General features: G+C 42.6%; 1 protein-coding gene across 5 annotated transcripts; it reads left to right on the top strand.

The window, feature by feature from the left end:
* Nucleotides 1-7,045: 7,045 nt before the first annotated feature.
* Nucleotides 7,046-14,022, top strand: LOC109990712 (Na(+)/H(+) exchange regulatory cofactor NHE-RF4-like). 5 transcript variants are annotated; one of them, XM_065959908.1, is made up of 11 exons: nucleotides 7,051-7,203; nucleotides 8,270-8,330; nucleotides 8,851-8,912; nucleotides 8,987-9,216; nucleotides 9,783-9,854; nucleotides 10,031-10,163; nucleotides 10,457-10,593; nucleotides 10,680-10,887; nucleotides 11,326-11,522; nucleotides 11,602-11,741; nucleotides 11,948-14,022. In XM_065959908.1, exons 2-11 carry the CDS (start codon nucleotides 8,317-8,319, stop codon nucleotides 12,018-12,020), a joined length of 1,266 nt encoding a protein of 421 aa, XP_065815980.1. In that variant the 5' UTR covers nucleotides 7,051-7,203; nucleotides 8,270-8,316; the 3' UTR covers nucleotides 12,021-14,022. The 5 variants fall into 5 exon arrangements, 4 of the variants coding, with proteins under 4 accessions (XP_065815980.1, XP_065815983.1, XP_065815982.1 ...); XM_065959911.1 differs by having other exon boundaries at nucleotides 7,053-7,203; nucleotides 8,987-9,198; XM_065959910.1 differs by having other exon boundaries at nucleotides 7,053-7,203; nucleotides 11,602-11,772.
* Nucleotides 14,023-17,113: the final 3,091 nt, after the last annotated feature.

Below are 17,113 nucleotides of genomic sequence, written 5' to 3'. Positions count from 1 at the left end.
TTATACTCGTTCTCATTACGCACAGAGATCAAGTGTTGAATATGATGATCCAGTTCTTTCACTCCTTGAAAAAAAAACAACGGGCTCCGTTCACATGACAACAAGACAAGAGCGAGGAAAGTTTCACGTGTCGATAAAGGAGCTGCAGAATTATCCCGCTCACTTCCAGATGTGTTTCAGGATGTCAGTGATCCAGTTTGATACGCTGCTCTCTCCCAACTGAAACCGCACAATAAGAAGAACACCAACTTCAGAGAAGCATACGATCCTGAACAACAGCTGTATGTTTGAGGTCAGGAAACAGACACACACAGACAGTGTGAATCAGAAGTCTTAAAGGAGTTTGAAGAAGTCAGATTAAAATGAACTCAAGAAAAAACTTGTCTGTAACAGATTCTGTTCAGGAGCATTTAAAAAGAGGGGACTGACCTCCTTGGACAGGCCGGTCCAGTTTGACCTCCTCTGTGGAGGATCTGGATGTTCCAGTTGGCTCATGTAAAGGTCAGATATGAAATAAAGTTATGAAGCTGGAATCAGTCTTCAGATCAATCCTGAAACACACGGGGAGCCGCAGAGACGCTAAAACAGGAGTGATGTGGTCATGCTTTCCTGTTCTGCAGCTGAGTTCTGACCTGAGTCGATCTGTAGACTTCTGCTCGAGGCAGAAAAGAAGTCGAGACGTGATGAGATGGAGGCGTTGAAGCGTGGAAGTTTTTAAATATTTCTGAGATGAAAAAAAAATGTCGTGTGAAGTTCAAAATCCAACCACTCAGATTTTCTACAAGTCTGATGTAGTTCAAAGAGGAACCAGCAGATGGCAGTATGACTCTGACAGTTTTTTTACGATTGCTATGACACTTCATTCAATACTTTGAACAATTTTCCTAAACTCTTTACACAGTTAGCACAACATCCGTCCCTGAAGGCTTTGCAATAAACACATTTCTTGTTGCTTTGACACAAAATACAAACATTTAACACAAATTTAAAATGCTTTAACTTCTTTTACACACAAGTTCAACCAAGACCAAAACAATGGATTGTCAGAACAGATAACATCATGTTCAAAACCTAACCTATAGGCTAAAGTCTAAGTGAACAGCTGTTGAATGTTGTAGATTCATGTCGATTTGCCCTGTACAACATCAGGAAGATCAGACCTTACCTGTCAGAACACGCTACACAGCTCCTGGTACAGGCTCTTGTGATATCACGCATCAATTATTGCAACTCTCTACTTGCAGGTCTTCCTACATGCACTATCAAACCTCTGCAAATGATACAAAATGCAACAGCACGACTGGTCTTCAACCTTCCTGAAAGAGCACATGTCACTCCACTGTTCATCTCCTTACACTGGCTCCCAGTTACTGCTCGCATCAAATTTAAAACTCTGCTGCTCGCTTACAAAACAGCAACAAAAACGGCTCCTCCTTACTTTAACTCTTTCATCCAGGTCTACTCTCCCTCCCGCCCACTACGCTCTGCCAATGAAAGGCGTCTGATCCAACCTTCACAACAGGGTCCTAAGACGCTGACTAGACTCTTCTCCTCTGTCCCCCCCCGGTGATGGAATGAACTTCCAAACTCCATTCGATCTGCAGAGTCCCTCTGCACCTTTAAGAAAACGCTAAAGACCCAGCTCTTTCATGAATACCTACTAACTTAATGATGATGGTCTCCATATTATTGATGATGATGATGGTTGTCACGATTGTTTTTGTTTGATAACGATGACTTATAAGATGGTTTCTATACTGATTAGAGCTCTCAAGAACTGCCGTCAATGTTGTGCTTTGCCTCTGTGCAATGCCTGTCAGCACCTGTGTGTCCAATCGGACTCAAAGCTGATTGTTTGCTCTTACTGACATTGTTCCCTTTTTTCTAGATCCTTGCTTGGGTTGTACTTACTCTCTGATGTATGTCGCTTTGGATAAAAGCGTCTGCTAAGTGAATTGTAGAATTGTAGAATTGTAGAAAGACGAGTACCAGGACAAGGAAGAGCAAGATGAGTACCAGGACAAGGGAGAGGAAGACGAGTACCAGGACAAGGGAGAGGAAGACGAGTACCAGGACGAGGGAGAGGAAGATTTGTCTCATGCTCAACAGATGTGCAGTGAAATGTAAAGACTGTTCCGCAAGGTCATAAAATAAACACTCAAAAATTACTACAGTAATACACATACAGGAAATGTAAAAATATACTGTAAGATAAGATCAAAAATGAAAAGTATAAATATTCAAAATGTGGAAAATGTAAACATTGTAATGAGTAGAGTATCAGCGTATAAAGTGTCCAGGGTGTCAAAGTGCAGAAGAGTACTAGGACATGGGAGAGGAGGGGGACAACAGCGAGGCAGGGGAATAGGGAGGAGGTACAGTACCTAGCAGATCTCTTCTGGCAGAGATGGATTAGAGAATATCTTCCAATCATACAACAGCAAAACAAGTGGCTCCACCCCAAAAGGAGCCTTTGCCTGAACAACCTTCTCGTCATAGTGGACAACACAGCACCCAGGAGCTCTCTGTGTTGTAAAGACATTCCAGGGGTCCAAAGGGTTTGTCCAGAGCGTCTTTGTGAAAACCAAGAGCAGCATCTTTCAGAGACCTATTGACAAGCTCTGCCTGCTCTTGGAGGCAGTTCATTAATTACAAAGGGGGCTTTGTGCTTTTGTTTGAAGCCATAACAGCCTAGACGAGGAGAAGGTAGAGGGAGAGGAGTTAGTTTGTTGTGGATTTTTCTGTTGGTAGTGAAAGATCTCAAGTCAAAGTCTTTTGTCTTTGTGTATTTTATTTCATATAGTAAAGTGTTCTTTTGCAAAAGGGGTAATCAGCTATAAAAGTAACATCAGTCACAAGTGCATTAAAGATTCCCGGGGCAGTCCCGGTTGCATGAGTGTGTAGGTATATTACATATACATGAGTAATACATCGTCATTGGTTTCAGCTTGCCCTAGTGACTACGCCTTCTACTAGTTTGCCTGATGATTTATCAATGCAAGTTTTTTTCTATAAGGTACCTGGTACGGAAGAACACCAACAGAAACTCCTTTTTCCGGAGGGCACTGATTTAGGATCATGCTGTACTCAGATAATGAGGAGAGTTCAAAGGCCATACAGAGAAACAGTTTTTAATTGCTAAATGACGCACAAACATCTAAATCTTTTAAGTTCAAACGAAGACGACAGACAGATAGTATTTTTCCACTACAAGAATGTGAGGTGGCGCTCAAAGAAGGACCAGAGATAGGGTAACTGATTGAAGAGCTACTATCATAGACCATGTCATAAACCGGGTTATCATACAGAGAGGCTGGTGAAGGAGTTCAGCCAAATCTCAGCCGGGACACAGTGGCATCCATTTTCCAGGGTTAATGGATTGGTGGGTCACCTCAGGATTCAGGCTACGTGCTACGTACTATGGGTGAACGTATTGCATAATTTCCTGTTCTGTTCTGTGTTGTTCTGTGTTGTTCTGTGTTCTGTGTTGTTCTGTGTTGTTCTGTGTTGTACTGTGTTGTACTGTGTTGTTCTGTGTTGTTCTGTGTTGTACTGTGTTGTTCTGTGTTGTTCTGTGTTGTTCTGTGTTGTTCTGTGTTGTACTGTGTTGTTCTGTGTTGTTCTGTGTTCTGTGTTGTTCTGTGTTGTACTGTGTTGTTCTGTGTTGTTCTGTGTTGTTCTGTGTTGTACTGTGTTGTTCTGTGTTGTTCTGTGATGTTCTGTGTTCTGTGTTCTGTGTTGTTCTGTGTTCTGTGTTGTTCTGTGTTGTTCTGTGTTGTACTGTGTTGTTCTGTGTTCTGTGTTGTTCTGTGTTGTTCTGTGTTGTACTGTGTTGTACTGTGTTGTTCTGTGTTGTTCTGTGTTGTTCTGTGTTGTTCTGTGTTGTACTGTGTTGTTCTGTGTTGTTCTGTGTTGTTCTGTGTTGTACTGTGTTGTACTGTGTTGTTCTGTGATGTTCTGTGTTCTGTGTTCTGTGTTGTTCTGTGTTCTGTGTTGTTCTGTGTTGTTCTGTGTTGTACTGTGTTGTTCTGTGTTGTTCTGTGTTCTGTGTTCTTCTGTGTTCTTCTGTGTTGTTCTGTGTTCTGTGTTCTTCTGTGTTGTTCTGTGTTGTTCTGTGTTGTTCTGTGTTCTGTGTTGTTCTGTGTTCTGTGTTGTTCTGTGTTCTGTGTTGTTCTGTGTTCTTCTGTGTTCTGTGTTGTTCTGTGTTGTTCTGTGTTGTACTGTGTTGTTCTGTGTTGTTCTGTGTTCTGTGTTGTTCTGTGTTGTACTGTGTTGTTCTGTGTTGTTCTGTGTTGTATTGTGTTGTACTGTGTTGTTCTGTGTTGTTCTGTGTTGTTCTGTGTTGTTCTGTGTTGTACTGTGTTGTTCTGTGTTGTACTGTGTTGTACTGTGTTGTAGTGACTTCAATATCCATGTGGATGTTGATAATGACAGCCTTAGCACAGCTTTCATGTCATTATTAGACTCTAATGGTTTCACCCAGGGTGTAAACAAACCTACTCATCAGTTTAACCACACCCTGGATCTTGTTTTAGCTTATGGCATTGAAATCCAAGACCTTACAGTTTTCCTAGAAAATCCTCTTTTATCAGACCATTTCCTTGTAACTTTTCACTTTGTCTTACCAGAATTATCTCTGCTTAATAGCAATGTGCTCTCTAGAAGTTTATCTGATAGTGCTGTTGCTAAAGGAAGCTATTTCAGCTGCTTTTGATTCAGTATCGTGTTTCAACCCAGTTGGAAACTCTTATGATAGCTTTAGTCCCTCTCAGCTGGATCAGTTTGTTGATAGTGCAGTGGATTCGCTAAGAGTTACTCTTCATTCAATTGCTCCCCTAAAACAGAAGGTTATCAAACGGCAGAGACTAGCTCCATGGTTCAACTCAGAAACCTGTACTCTAAAACAAACGTCACAAAATTTTGAAAGAATGTGGCGCTCTACCAAAACGGTAGAATCTTGTTTATTTTGGCAGGATAGTCATAATAATTATATGAAGGCTCTACGTCACGCTCGAGCTGCCTACTACTCCGCTCTAATCGAGAAAAACAAAAGCAATCCTAGATTCCTTTTCAGCACTGTAGCCAGGCTGACAGAGAGTCATAGCTCCATTGAGCCTTGTATTCCTTTAGCCCTCAGCCGTAATGATTTCCTGAGCTTTTTTAACAACAAAATTCTAGACATCAGGGACAAAATTAGTAACCTCCTGCCCTTACCTGGTGCAGATACCTCTGATATGGCAGAAACAGTTCCAGGATCTGATATTAACCTCTACTGTTTTTCTCCAATCAACCTTTCAAAACTAAATTCAATTATTTCTGCGTCCAAACCATCAACCTGTCTTTTAGACCCAATCCCAACCAAGCTGTTTGAGGAAGTCTTTCCCTTAGTTAGCAACTCTATATTAGATATGATCAATATGTCTTTACTGGCAGGCTATGTACCACAGTCATTTAAAGTAGCCGTAATCAAACCTCTACTCAAAAAACCTACTCTAGATTCAGGAACTCTAGCTAACTATAGGCCTATATCTAACCTTCCCTTTATCTCAAAGATCCTGGAGAAAGTGGTAGCTAATCAGCTGTGTGACTTTCTCCATGACATCAGTTTATTTGAGGAGTTTCAGTCAGGATTTAGAGTCCACCATAGCACTGAGACTGCACTAGTTAAAGTTACAAATGATCTACTTCTAGCTTCAGACATGGGACTTCTCTCTGTGCTCGCCTTGTTAGATCTTAGTGCTGCTTTTGACACTATTGACCATCAAATCCTATTATACAGATTAGAACATTAACTTGGAATTACAGGGACTGCTTTAAGTTGGTTTAAATCCTACTTATCAGACCGATCTCAGTTTGTACATGTTAATGATAAGTCCTCTATGCACACCAAAGTTAGCCATGGAGTGCCACAAGGTTCAGTGCTTGGACCGATTCCCTTTACATTATATATACTTCCTCTGGGTAATATTATGAGGAAACACTCCATAAATTGTCATTGTAAGGCAGATGATACTCAGCTTTACGTATTAATGAAGCCGATGGCACCAATCAGTTATATAAACTAGAAACATGCCTTAAGGACATTGGGACCTGTATGACCAGACATTTTTTGCTACTTAACTCAGACAAGACTGAAGTTGTTGTGCTAGGCCCTAAAAACCTCAGAGAGACTTTTTCTAATGATATGACTGTCCTTAATGACATCAGCCTGGCATCTAGCACCACTGTTAGGAATCTAGGAGTTCTATTTGATCAAGACATGTCCTTTAACTCTCACATCAAGCAAATTTCAAGAACAGCCTATTTTCACCTTCGTAATATATCTAAGATCAGGAATATCCTGTAACAAAACGATGCAGGAAAACTAGTTCATGCATTTGTTTCCTCCAGGTTGGATTATTGTAATTCTCTTTTATCAGGGTCCTTGGTAAGTCTCTAAAGACTTTTCAACTAGTCCAGAATGCTGCAGCTCGTGTACTGACTAGAACTAGGAAAAGGGCCCACATTACTCTTGTGATGGCTTCTCTGCACTGGCTTCCTATAAAATCTAAAATAGAATTTAAAATCCTTCTTCTCACTTGCAAATTTCTAAATGGCCAGGCACCATCTTAGAGCTAATAGTGCTAATAGTGTCGTACTACCCTTTGAGAACATTACGCTCTCAGAATGCGGGCCTGCTCTTGATACCTACAGTCTCTAAATGTACTATGGGAGGTAAAGCCTTCAGTTATCAGGCCTGCTCTTGATACCTACAGTCTCTAAATGTACTATGGGAGGTAGAGCCTTCAGTTATCAGGCCTGCTCTTTGTACCTACAGTCTCTAAATGTACTATGGGAGGTGGAGCCTTCAGTTATCAGGCCTGCTTGTGGTACCTACAGTCTCTAAATGTCCGTGTTCAGAGGAACGTCAGTGTCTTTCCTCAACCTCGTCTGAACATCAGTGATGTTAAACCTTGGGGTTTATAATGTGGAGCTGTAGTTCCTCCAGTGGCCACATGAGGCTTTCTCCAGAGATGATCAGCTGCTCTCTAATGTTTAGCTCTCCTCTCTGACAGAGTCAATGTTTAACCCACCTGCAGGCAGAATCTCACCTGCTGCACATTATTTATTACCTGAGTGAACCTTTGTCCCGTCACAGCGTCTCTGTGTGAGCAGGAACACACACACACACGCATGCTCAGGACTCCAGGAGTTCCTCAACAGGTAAGCTCTCCCTCTCTGATCCTTCGCATCATTTCAATATTTAAATTTAAACTGCAACGCTGCTAAATGTAAATACAGATCTTCATAGCTCCACCGGTGAGTCATTCTCACCTGTGGACTCAAAGTCTCTCTGTTTGATCGTCTGCGTCACATTTATCTCGTCACGGTGAGTCTGTGCAGCTTCATGCTTCTTACCTCAAAAACACTCAAGCCTTGCTACATGACCTCACCAATGTGAAATGGTCCAGAGTCAGCCTGAGCCCCTCTGTAAATGATGCATGGAGTCTGTTTTATCAAATTCAGAGACGCACAAATCGTTTTAGTGTGTTCAGCCCAAATATGATTCAAAAATATTCTTCATGTCGTGTTTGGAGAACATTTCTCTGTTTCCTCCTCAGCTTGAGAAACTCTTCATCCTGTTAAAAGTCATCCTCACTCCTCCTCACAGTTTGACCCCTGAGGAGCTCTCTGAAGGGCTAAGACACTTTGTGAATAACTTTCATCTTTACAACGATCTAGTCCTAAATTTAAGGGAAAATTCTTAAAAAATTACCTGGTTCAGAAAGAATTCTATGAGGTCGTTATAGTTAGGTGATGAGGTCATTGTAGTTAGGTGATGATGTCATTATAGTTAGGTGATGAGGTTGTTATTGTTAGGTGATGAGGTCATTATAGTTAGGTGATGAGGTCGTTGTAATCAGGTCGTTATAGTTAGGTGATGAGGTCATTATAGTTGGTGATGAGGCCATTATAGTTAGGTGATGAGGTCATTATAGTTAGGTGATGAGGTCATTATAGTTAGGTGATGAGGTCATTATAGTAAGGTGATGAGGTCATTATAGTTAAGTGATGAGGTCATTGTAATCAGGTCGTTAAAGTTAGGTGACGAGGTCGTTATAGTTAGGTGATGAGGTCGTTATAGTTAGATGATGAGGGCGTTATAGTTAGATGATGTATGTATGATGGACTATTTTATAAATATTTGATCATATTTGATCATTAGTAACATTTATGTATCTGTTCTTGTCTTTCTGGGTCGACAGTAAAACCTCTTTCCTCTCCTCAGATGGCTTGCTGTTCATCGTGACGACTCTTTCATTCTGTCAGGACGCCATGGAGGTCACACGGTGAGTCTGAATACTTGTTGCCTCTGTGAGTCCTGTTGTCAGGGGTTAGGGTTAGGGTTAAGGTTAGGGTTAACATCAGCATGAAGCCTCTCTATTTCCACAAGTCAGAGTCGTTTTATTGTGAAGTTCATCGACGCAGGAAGTATGTGACTCCGGTATAAAAAAAGGGTAGGGGGGGTGAGGCGATCATAAAAAGCGTCGCTCCGACTGCTGGAGAACGCTGATCCGTCATGTTCACATACATGTTTGATCTATAAATATATCTACAGGTTAACGCTGAGGTCAACCCCAGGATTCAACGTAAAGATATCAGGACTTTGTTTTTCAGGTTTCATTTAAATCAAGTGTTTATTATTTAGAGTTTAAATATTTGATGATTTGGCAGATTGTAAATCGTTCTTTAAGGTTCACATTAAGAAATTAAAATATTTAAAATATCCAACAAAACAGAGTTTCACAATAAAAGCATAAATGTTTAATATGTTCATCAGCGTGTCCCTTTTCTTTCTCCTTTCGTCAGCTTCACCTTCAATCCAAAGGAGGGCATTGATAATCCAGCTCTAGTGATCTCTGATGACCCAGGTGAGGTCTGAGTCCTTGTGGACCTCCTGTCTTAAAATCCTTGTCCGTGTTTTTGAACTTCACGCTGTCTGCAGAGCCTGATTGGACTCTGGTGCCCAGACTGTGTCAGCTGAAGCGTGTTGACGAGCAGAGCTTCGGCTTCTACCTGAGAACAGACCTGAGCGGCGGGGCATTAGAGGTCAGAAATGTGCAGCCTTGGAGTCCTGCAGAACACGGCGGCCTTAGAGACGGAGACCGGGTGCTGGAAGTGAACGAGGAACATGTGGAAAACAGAGACTTCAGCAGGGTGAGGGTCCAGAATCAGGTAGATCCAGTTCAGCCTCTTTGACGTCTCCAGTGAATTATTCCAACATCACAAACACGCCATTTAATTAAAGAGTAGACAGACCTGTCACTCAAAGAGGCCACGCCCCCTAATCCCACATCACTTTAAGCCTTAATATAATGTAAACATGTGAGTCATATTTAAGGCTGCGCCCCCTTATTCTAAAGGTACAAAGATTCAGGTACGATGACTGAGCACAGAAGAGACTTATTTAAAAATCATGTGAGAGAATAATTTGAAATTTAAAATGTCTTTTAAAAAGACTTTCAATCATCTACACTCCACCGGTCCTCCCTGAAAGAATCCACTCTATTGTGTGTATTGATCTGAGACACAGTCAGAGGGTTAAAGGTCAGAGGGTCAAAGTGTGCAGGCCTTTGTCCTCTTTAGCAGTGTGATCCTTCAGATCTTTTCTTCTTCTCTGCTTTATTTACAGTTGAATGAAATGTAAACACTCTGAAGTGTTGTTCACCTGGCCATGTCCTTTCCTTATCTTTACCTGAGTCCAAGTTCACACTTGTTGTCTCTCTGTGTGCACCTGACAGGTGGTGAGGAAGATCCAGACATGTGGCCTCCACCTGTTCCTCCTGGTGTTAGGGGGCAACGAGTATGAACAGGTAAAGTTTGAGCAATTTCCAGAACCTTAAACCCTAACAGATTTAAATCTACAATGACAGTAAAACAGTGAAGCAGCAGCCGGCCATCGATCCAAAGGAAGCTACGAGACGAGGGAGCTCAGGAACACAATACTTTGTTTTCAATGACCTGAACCTGCTGCTGTCTCTGTCTGCAGGTGCGGTCTCTCAGTGTGGACATGCAGACATTGGTTAAAGCCTCAAAGGGGGACGGCTGGTCCAGACCCAGATTGTGTCACATCAACAGACACCCTGAGCTGGGTCTGGGGATGTCTGTGGTGTCAGTGGAAGGTACCAACACTCTGCTGTCGCTGTTGAACCGTCCTGTGTTAGCTTCATAGACTGATACTCATTTACAGCTGCTCCGTCTCAGGCTGAAGGATTTCATCATGATGTTCTGTTAATCATTCACCTCCATGCCCTCCTTTCTTCCAGGTCAAGGCTTTAATAATGTTTTCAATTCCTCGATATGTGTGTGCAAATGACACGTTGATTGTTGGGCTTTTTTGGACTTTCTATATTTATAATAGATGCAGAATAGATGTAGACGACATGTCATGGATGTATCATTAACGTGTCCTCAGGGCAGAAGGGGCGGTTCTCTGTTAGCACCGTGTCCCACGGGCCGGCAGAGAAAGCCGGGGTCAGGACCACAGACAGATTGATCTGGATCAACGGGCTGAAGACTTCAATGCTCACACACTCGTCTCTGAGCAGAACCGTACGCACACACACTCCTCAGTCGAATGTGTGTCTGTGTGTTAGACTGACACTCTGAATGACCCCTGCCTTGTGATTGGTTGTCAGGTGAATAAGGGCGGCGACTCCGTGACGGTGCTGGTCATCGACAGTGTGAGTGAGAGCTGTTACATCAGGAAGAAAGTGCCCGTCCTGCCGGTGCTGTCGGAGCGCTGCAGCCTCCCTCACACCGCCAAAACCATGAGTCTGCAGAAAGGACCGGATGGATACGGCTTCCTGCTGCGGCAAGAGAGGCTGGCAGGAAGTCGACGCATCGGTGAGAAACACACGCACACGCACACACACACACAGAAACACACACACAGAAACAGACACGCAGACACTCTCTCTCTCTCTCTCTGTCTCTCTCTCTCTGTCTCTCTGTCTCTCTCTCTCTCTCTCCCTCTCTCTCTCTGTCTCTCTCTCTCTCTCTCTCTCTCTCTGTCTCTCTCTCTCTCTCTCTCTGTCTCTCTCTCTGTCTCTCTCTCTCTCTGTCTCTCTCTCTTTCTCGCTCTCAATTAAAAATAAGATGAAGATCTGTCGTTTTTTTCAAGCTCTTTTAAATATGGATTATTAAGTTAACAGAGATTTGTTTGATTTGAAACATGTGATATCCATCTAATATGTTGACATCTTTACTTTGGACTCCAGCCTTACTAACCGGTGATTTAAAGTCTCTAAACGTGTCTTCCTGTCTGATCTGGCGCTGGTCCAGTCCACGTGCTCAGAGAGGTGGATGCTGGGAGTCCAGCAGAGGGGGAGGGGATGGAGGATGGAGACCTGCTCCTGGCTGTGAACGGAGAACCTGTGGAGTCTGTGGAGCATGAGGAGATTGTGAAAAAGATCCGATGGAGCGGTGATAAAGTGGTCCTCACGTCTGTCTCCATACCTGGCAGAGAGTTCTACAGACAGGTGAGAACAGGTGATGTGACAGGACTCACACAAATCCTGGATCAGGACTTGATCTGCTCTGTGATGTGTCCCCCTGCAGCTCGGCGTCTCGCCTCTCTTCTTCCATCCTGAGTTCTTAGACTGGGACGACAAACAGCGGCCGGCGTCTCACTGTGCTGAGGACCACAGAGACCCTCAGAGAGATCAGAGTGTGGGGCCAGGCTCAGGTGTCCCCCTCAGGTGTGTCTTTGATCCCACGTTAAGGGCACAGGTATGATACTATTCTCTATCCTGTCCTGGTCCAGATACATGCAGATTCATAGAGCTGTGACTGACATGTGTACAGAGTGATCATCATTCTAACCTGTAACAGGTGTATGTGGGCGTGGTCTGCATGACCTTTCTATTCATATTAAACTGAGTGCTGTTCTTGTTTTGTGTTTCAGACGTCACAGAGATCAGCTGATGCTTTCTTGTGATCAAAAGATGAAGGAGCAGAGATTTCCACAGAGTGATTAAAGCAGAGTTTTATTGTTTTTATGAATATAATAAAAGTATCATGTCAGATGTAAGCTGTGAAATATGTTTTAAAGATGTTACCATATCAAATCCTGTTTCTTCTTCTTCTTCTTCTTCTTCTCTAAATGATATAAACTCCTCGTGACCCTGAACTACGACAGGACCTGAAGGTAGTTCATCCGGAGCTCTGAGGTGATCCTCAGGGTCAAAACAGGACCTGCTCCCTTACTTTGACTAAAACCACTTGGTGGGAACGAGGTTTGGTTTAGTTTGATTTGGTTTAGTCCGGTTTGGTTTAGTCCAGTTTGGTACGACTAACTCTGATCTTGTTTGTGTCTCCGCAGCCAATCGTACCCTTACTTGGTAGGCAGAGTTTAAGCCGGATAGCGATAGTGGCGTCATTACGTAATAGTGTGACATCATAGCAGTCCAACACGGTGCAGCCCGCCATAAATTCAAAGAAGAAGAATGTGACACAGTAAACAAAGGGCAACAATGGAGGACGTCCAGCAGAAGTCAGCACATCCAGAGTCGTCCATGGGGGCGGAGCTACACGCTGATATTAGTCACAAAAACAAAACCGCCTTGATACTACTCTGTAAATCCAGAGGAAATTTAAAAACGCATGTTTTGTGGTTGTTATTACCGCTGTCACACAGAAAATGCACACAGATCATGATCAATCAGCTGACTGCAGTGTGTCTAGCTCCACCCTTTAGGGTTGGATCAGGACTCTTTGCATTTTAACAGAAGGTCAGCAAAAAGTCGGACGGTACAGATTGGTTATTTGGTACCATTCAAAACTTTTGACAGAGGAAATGCCAATAAATGTGAATTGAACCGAGCCAGACTGAACCAGACCGGACTGAACAAGACCAGACTGAACCAGACCTGACTGAGCCACACCGGACTGAACCAGATCAGACTGAACCAGACCGGACTGAACCACATCGGACTGAACCAGACCAGACTGAACCAGACCAGACTGAACCACACCAGACTGAACCAGATCAGACTGAACCAGACCAGACTGAACCAGATCAGATTGAACCAGACCAGACTGAACCTGATCAGACTGAACCAGACCAGACTGAACCACACCAGACTGAAATAGATCAGACTGAACCAGACCAGACTGAACCACACCAGACTGAACCACACCAGACTGAAATAGATCAGACTGAACCAGATCAGACTGAACCACACCAGACTGAACCAGACCAGACTGAACCAGATCAGACTGAACCACACCAGACTGAACCACACCGCACTGAACCAGATCAGGCTGAACCAGATCAGACTGAACCAGACCAGACTGAACCAGACCGGACTGAACCAGATTGAAGCGGACTGCTAGGTGGAAACGGCGTTATACAGCGCTCCAGAGTTTAAAAGAACACATCTGTGTACAGTTTGTGTTTATATAAGTTTTATTCAAATTACAGTTCATCTGATGAAAACATCAAATATACAAACATGGTTTAGGACAGCAGATCAAATGAATCCAGAGAGTTCAGTCGTTGCTGCGTGGGCGTTCGTCTCCCAAAGTTTGTCAGGTATGATAAGAACTTGAAAGTTCTCCAGAAAAAAAGAATCATTTGATTCAAGTAACTTCATCCAACACAAAATCAACCACACCAGAAGTATCTACAAAGAGTTCAAACAGGCGACTTGGAGGGAAAGCGACGACTTCAACCACTGCTGGCTGCGTTCATTCCTGAGAAAAGGCCCGTTAAACATCTGCCTGCACGCGTTCAAGAACTATGAATGGCTGAGGAATTCTTTCATCTATAACCCTGTGCAGTTATTCATCCGAACAATTGGACTGCCGTGTGTCACATGATAGAAATATAAATAATACAATTCTGAATGTGAAGCTCGTACTCAGAGAGCCGGAGACACATTAGAGTAATTCTAGGTACGGTGGCCTAAGAGAAGCTAAATACACTAACACAAATGGGAAACCAATCGAAAAAGAAATAAATCAAGCTGTTTAAAAGTGCATGTTTTTAGTCGATTCATTGTGCGGCCATGAACAGATTAAATAAAAGGTCACCTGCATTCTTTCTAGTGTCCAGCAGGGGGCAGAATCAGTTTGATTGTTCAGAAGTCGCTGATTAAAGGTTGAAGTATTCAACGAGTTCATGATCTCTGGACTTGAGTCTTGTTCAACACTGCGTGATGTCCATTTAGTTAATCATGGTCCAATCAGAGTAACAGAGACCACAAAGAGGGGAGGAGTTAGGGGGCGGGGCTACCTGTGACTCTCAGGTCACTACCATGGTAACTTTAAATATTTTGTTTGTTTGATTGGACTGAAAGAAGCTCCGAGGAGATGACTGTTCATGTTTTCATTAGTGACCATTTTTGGAGGAGTGAGGCCCACGTACGAGGCCGTAGGTCCAAATTCAGCCAATAGGGGGCGATCAAATTCTAGAGAGGAAGGCCAAAGAGGGGGTCCAAGATTCTGAGTCAGCGTCAACATTGGATGAAATGTTCCTCTAATCAGTAGAGGGATCTGAAGGAGCAGCCAATCAGGGACGAGGAAAAACAACTTAACTTTATCTCTTTTCACACTTTTGAATATTTGATATTTTAGGAAGACAAACATCGTCTTCCTGTTTGTAGATTCAGTTTCCTGCAGGTGTCCATTCAGTTTTTATTCTGTTGATTAAAATTATTTAAAATCTGAACGTGCACGAATGAAATGCAGCACGTACGATCAGAAAATAAGGAGATTTTAAAAGCGTTTCAATCGAGTGATCTTTGAACACAGCCGCTCAGTGAGCGCTGAGACTCTCCCTCCACGCCACCTGTGTTTATCAAAGACTAACAGTCAGGGAACACTTGGCAGAGGACAAGAATACAAACATCTGATTGAAGTCTCAGGTGAAGAGAAAAGATTTGTAGGGAGACTACGGAGTCCCAGGAGGGCCAAAAAACTCAACTGTACTCTGAGAAGAGAGACTGATGAAAAAAGACAAATTCATAACAGAAGTAAGTATCATTAAAATTTGATTTAGTAAGCATTAAGTCCGATTGGATATTTTCACTTTATCCAGTTTTTATGTTTGTTTTCTGGGGAGGAAGACCCGCCCACGTCAGTTGATTGACAGCTCAGCCCTTTAACGAATAAACAAAAGTAATTACATTATTTTAAAATACATTTTACGACAATTTTTAAATGCCAAAAAAAACCCAACTAAGTAATTTAACAGTTATAAACATATAATGAAAATAAGTCACACGGTACAGAAGCCTGAAGAGGACAAACATCTGTTTAGTTTCCCTAGGATGATCGCTGACTCACCACGGGACTAGAGCGTTGTTATCCGGAGATAACGAGCCGAGACTGAAAATAACTGATAGGTGAATATTTATTACTGAAGCAGAATTTAACACGTTCAGATGTTTGTCCCTCTAAGGCCTCCTTACACTTTAATACTTTTAACTTATTTATTCATCATTCGTCTCTTTTCACAAAGCCACATTCATCTTCTCGTTCTTTTGACAGATTACTTGTCCCTCCTGTGACTCCGTACAGGAAGTATGATGAATCCTTTCAGTATAAAAGCGTGAATTGACATTCTTCTCTCTTTAAGTGGATCCCCACAGGAGGTGAGGAACATGTGGGGGGTAAACAAAGCTCCGGAGGTAGAGACCAACACACTGAGTCCTTTATATACATATTCACACAGTGCTCCTGTGATCCAGTCATCACCGACTACAACAATAACCCCTGACCCCTTACAACAAGGCTGCTGCTCACACTGATCTGTAACCGTGCTGGACGTCCTGCTGACGCCAAGGTATGCTCTGCTGCCCTCTACAGACGGTACAAATCATAAAGTACCGGTATATACATTTCTTTTGAAAAATAAAATGAACTTCACAGCCTTATTAGTGTGCAACTAAAGTGTTTACAGTATTTCTGTGGTGTAGCTCTGCTTCTCTATGTAACATATACACACTGTGAGGAGAACACATGCCAGGGCGGACACCAGGACCCCTAACATATAAGAAATCATTGACTTCAAAGCTTTTGTTGTCCAGAGACAGACAGCGAACATGTGAGGAGCAGACATTAGCAATGAGCTAGCATCAGTTAAATCAGGGTTAATGCAGCGTAAATGTGTGAGAAGCAGACATTAGCAATGAGCTAGCATCAGTTAAATCAGGGTTAATACAGCGTATGCTACTAGTTTCCTTGTGTGCTGAGCCGCGTCAAAGCATCTAAGATTGAGTGGCTCGACAGCTTTACAGAAGATCTGCTGGTTCTCAGTTTGGTTTCTTCTTCTACTGAAGTATTTTGTTCAGAACACTTGTTGAATCCAAAGAAGAAGAAACCTGGAGACGTGGGTTCTTTACAATCTGGGTCTGATTCTTGTCGTTCTCCTTTACCTGTCTGTTAAACAACTAAAACAACAAAAACATGACGAGAAGAATGCACACATTTTCAGAAACTCTAAAAACTTGATTTACACAACAAAACGACCTGATTGGATAACCACTAATGGTCTTTCTGTGCTTAAATCTTAATTTACATTAAAAATCATTAATAATTGCCAAGGACTCCTCTGTCTCCTTGTGAGGATCCACTTTGACTTAACACTACATGCAGATTTAAAGTTTTAATTAATAATAAACAAATAATTAACCTATAGATATCAAAGCGGAGACTTGTGAAGGAGCCGCAAACATCTGAGAGGAAGCCAGTCTCAGTAATGGCTGTCTTTCTGTTCGTCAGACCTTCAAAATAAAGTTAGACTGTAATTTAGGTTTCTCTGAGAGAAGCTTTTTCTTTGAAAGGGTCAGACTCAGACATGAAGGAAGGCTCTGTAACCAAAATAAGACCCAGATTGTAAATGTTTCTTTAAGACTCAATGCTCCAACAAGCTCGAACAGATTAACCTTCAAGTCCAACAGGAAGTCCAACAGGTGAACCTTAATTAAATAAATGATGAAAACAGGCAGCAGGAAGCTCCTCAGGGCCGAACCTAGCTCCCAGCTTGAAGTGTCATGGCCACCCACGGGAAGCATCAGAGGAGCTCTTCTTCTCTTTGTCGTTTGAACAGAATCCGAGACTGATTAAA

This window comes from Labrus bergylta, chromosome 11, assembly GCF_963930695.1.
Source record: "Labrus bergylta chromosome 11, fLabBer1.1, whole genome shotgun sequence".
Taxonomy (NCBI): domain Eukaryota; kingdom Metazoa; phylum Chordata; class Actinopteri; order Labriformes; family Labridae; genus Labrus; species Labrus bergylta.
Note: the sequence above shows the minus strand (reverse complement) of the source record. Positions and strands in the feature narration are given on the sequence as shown.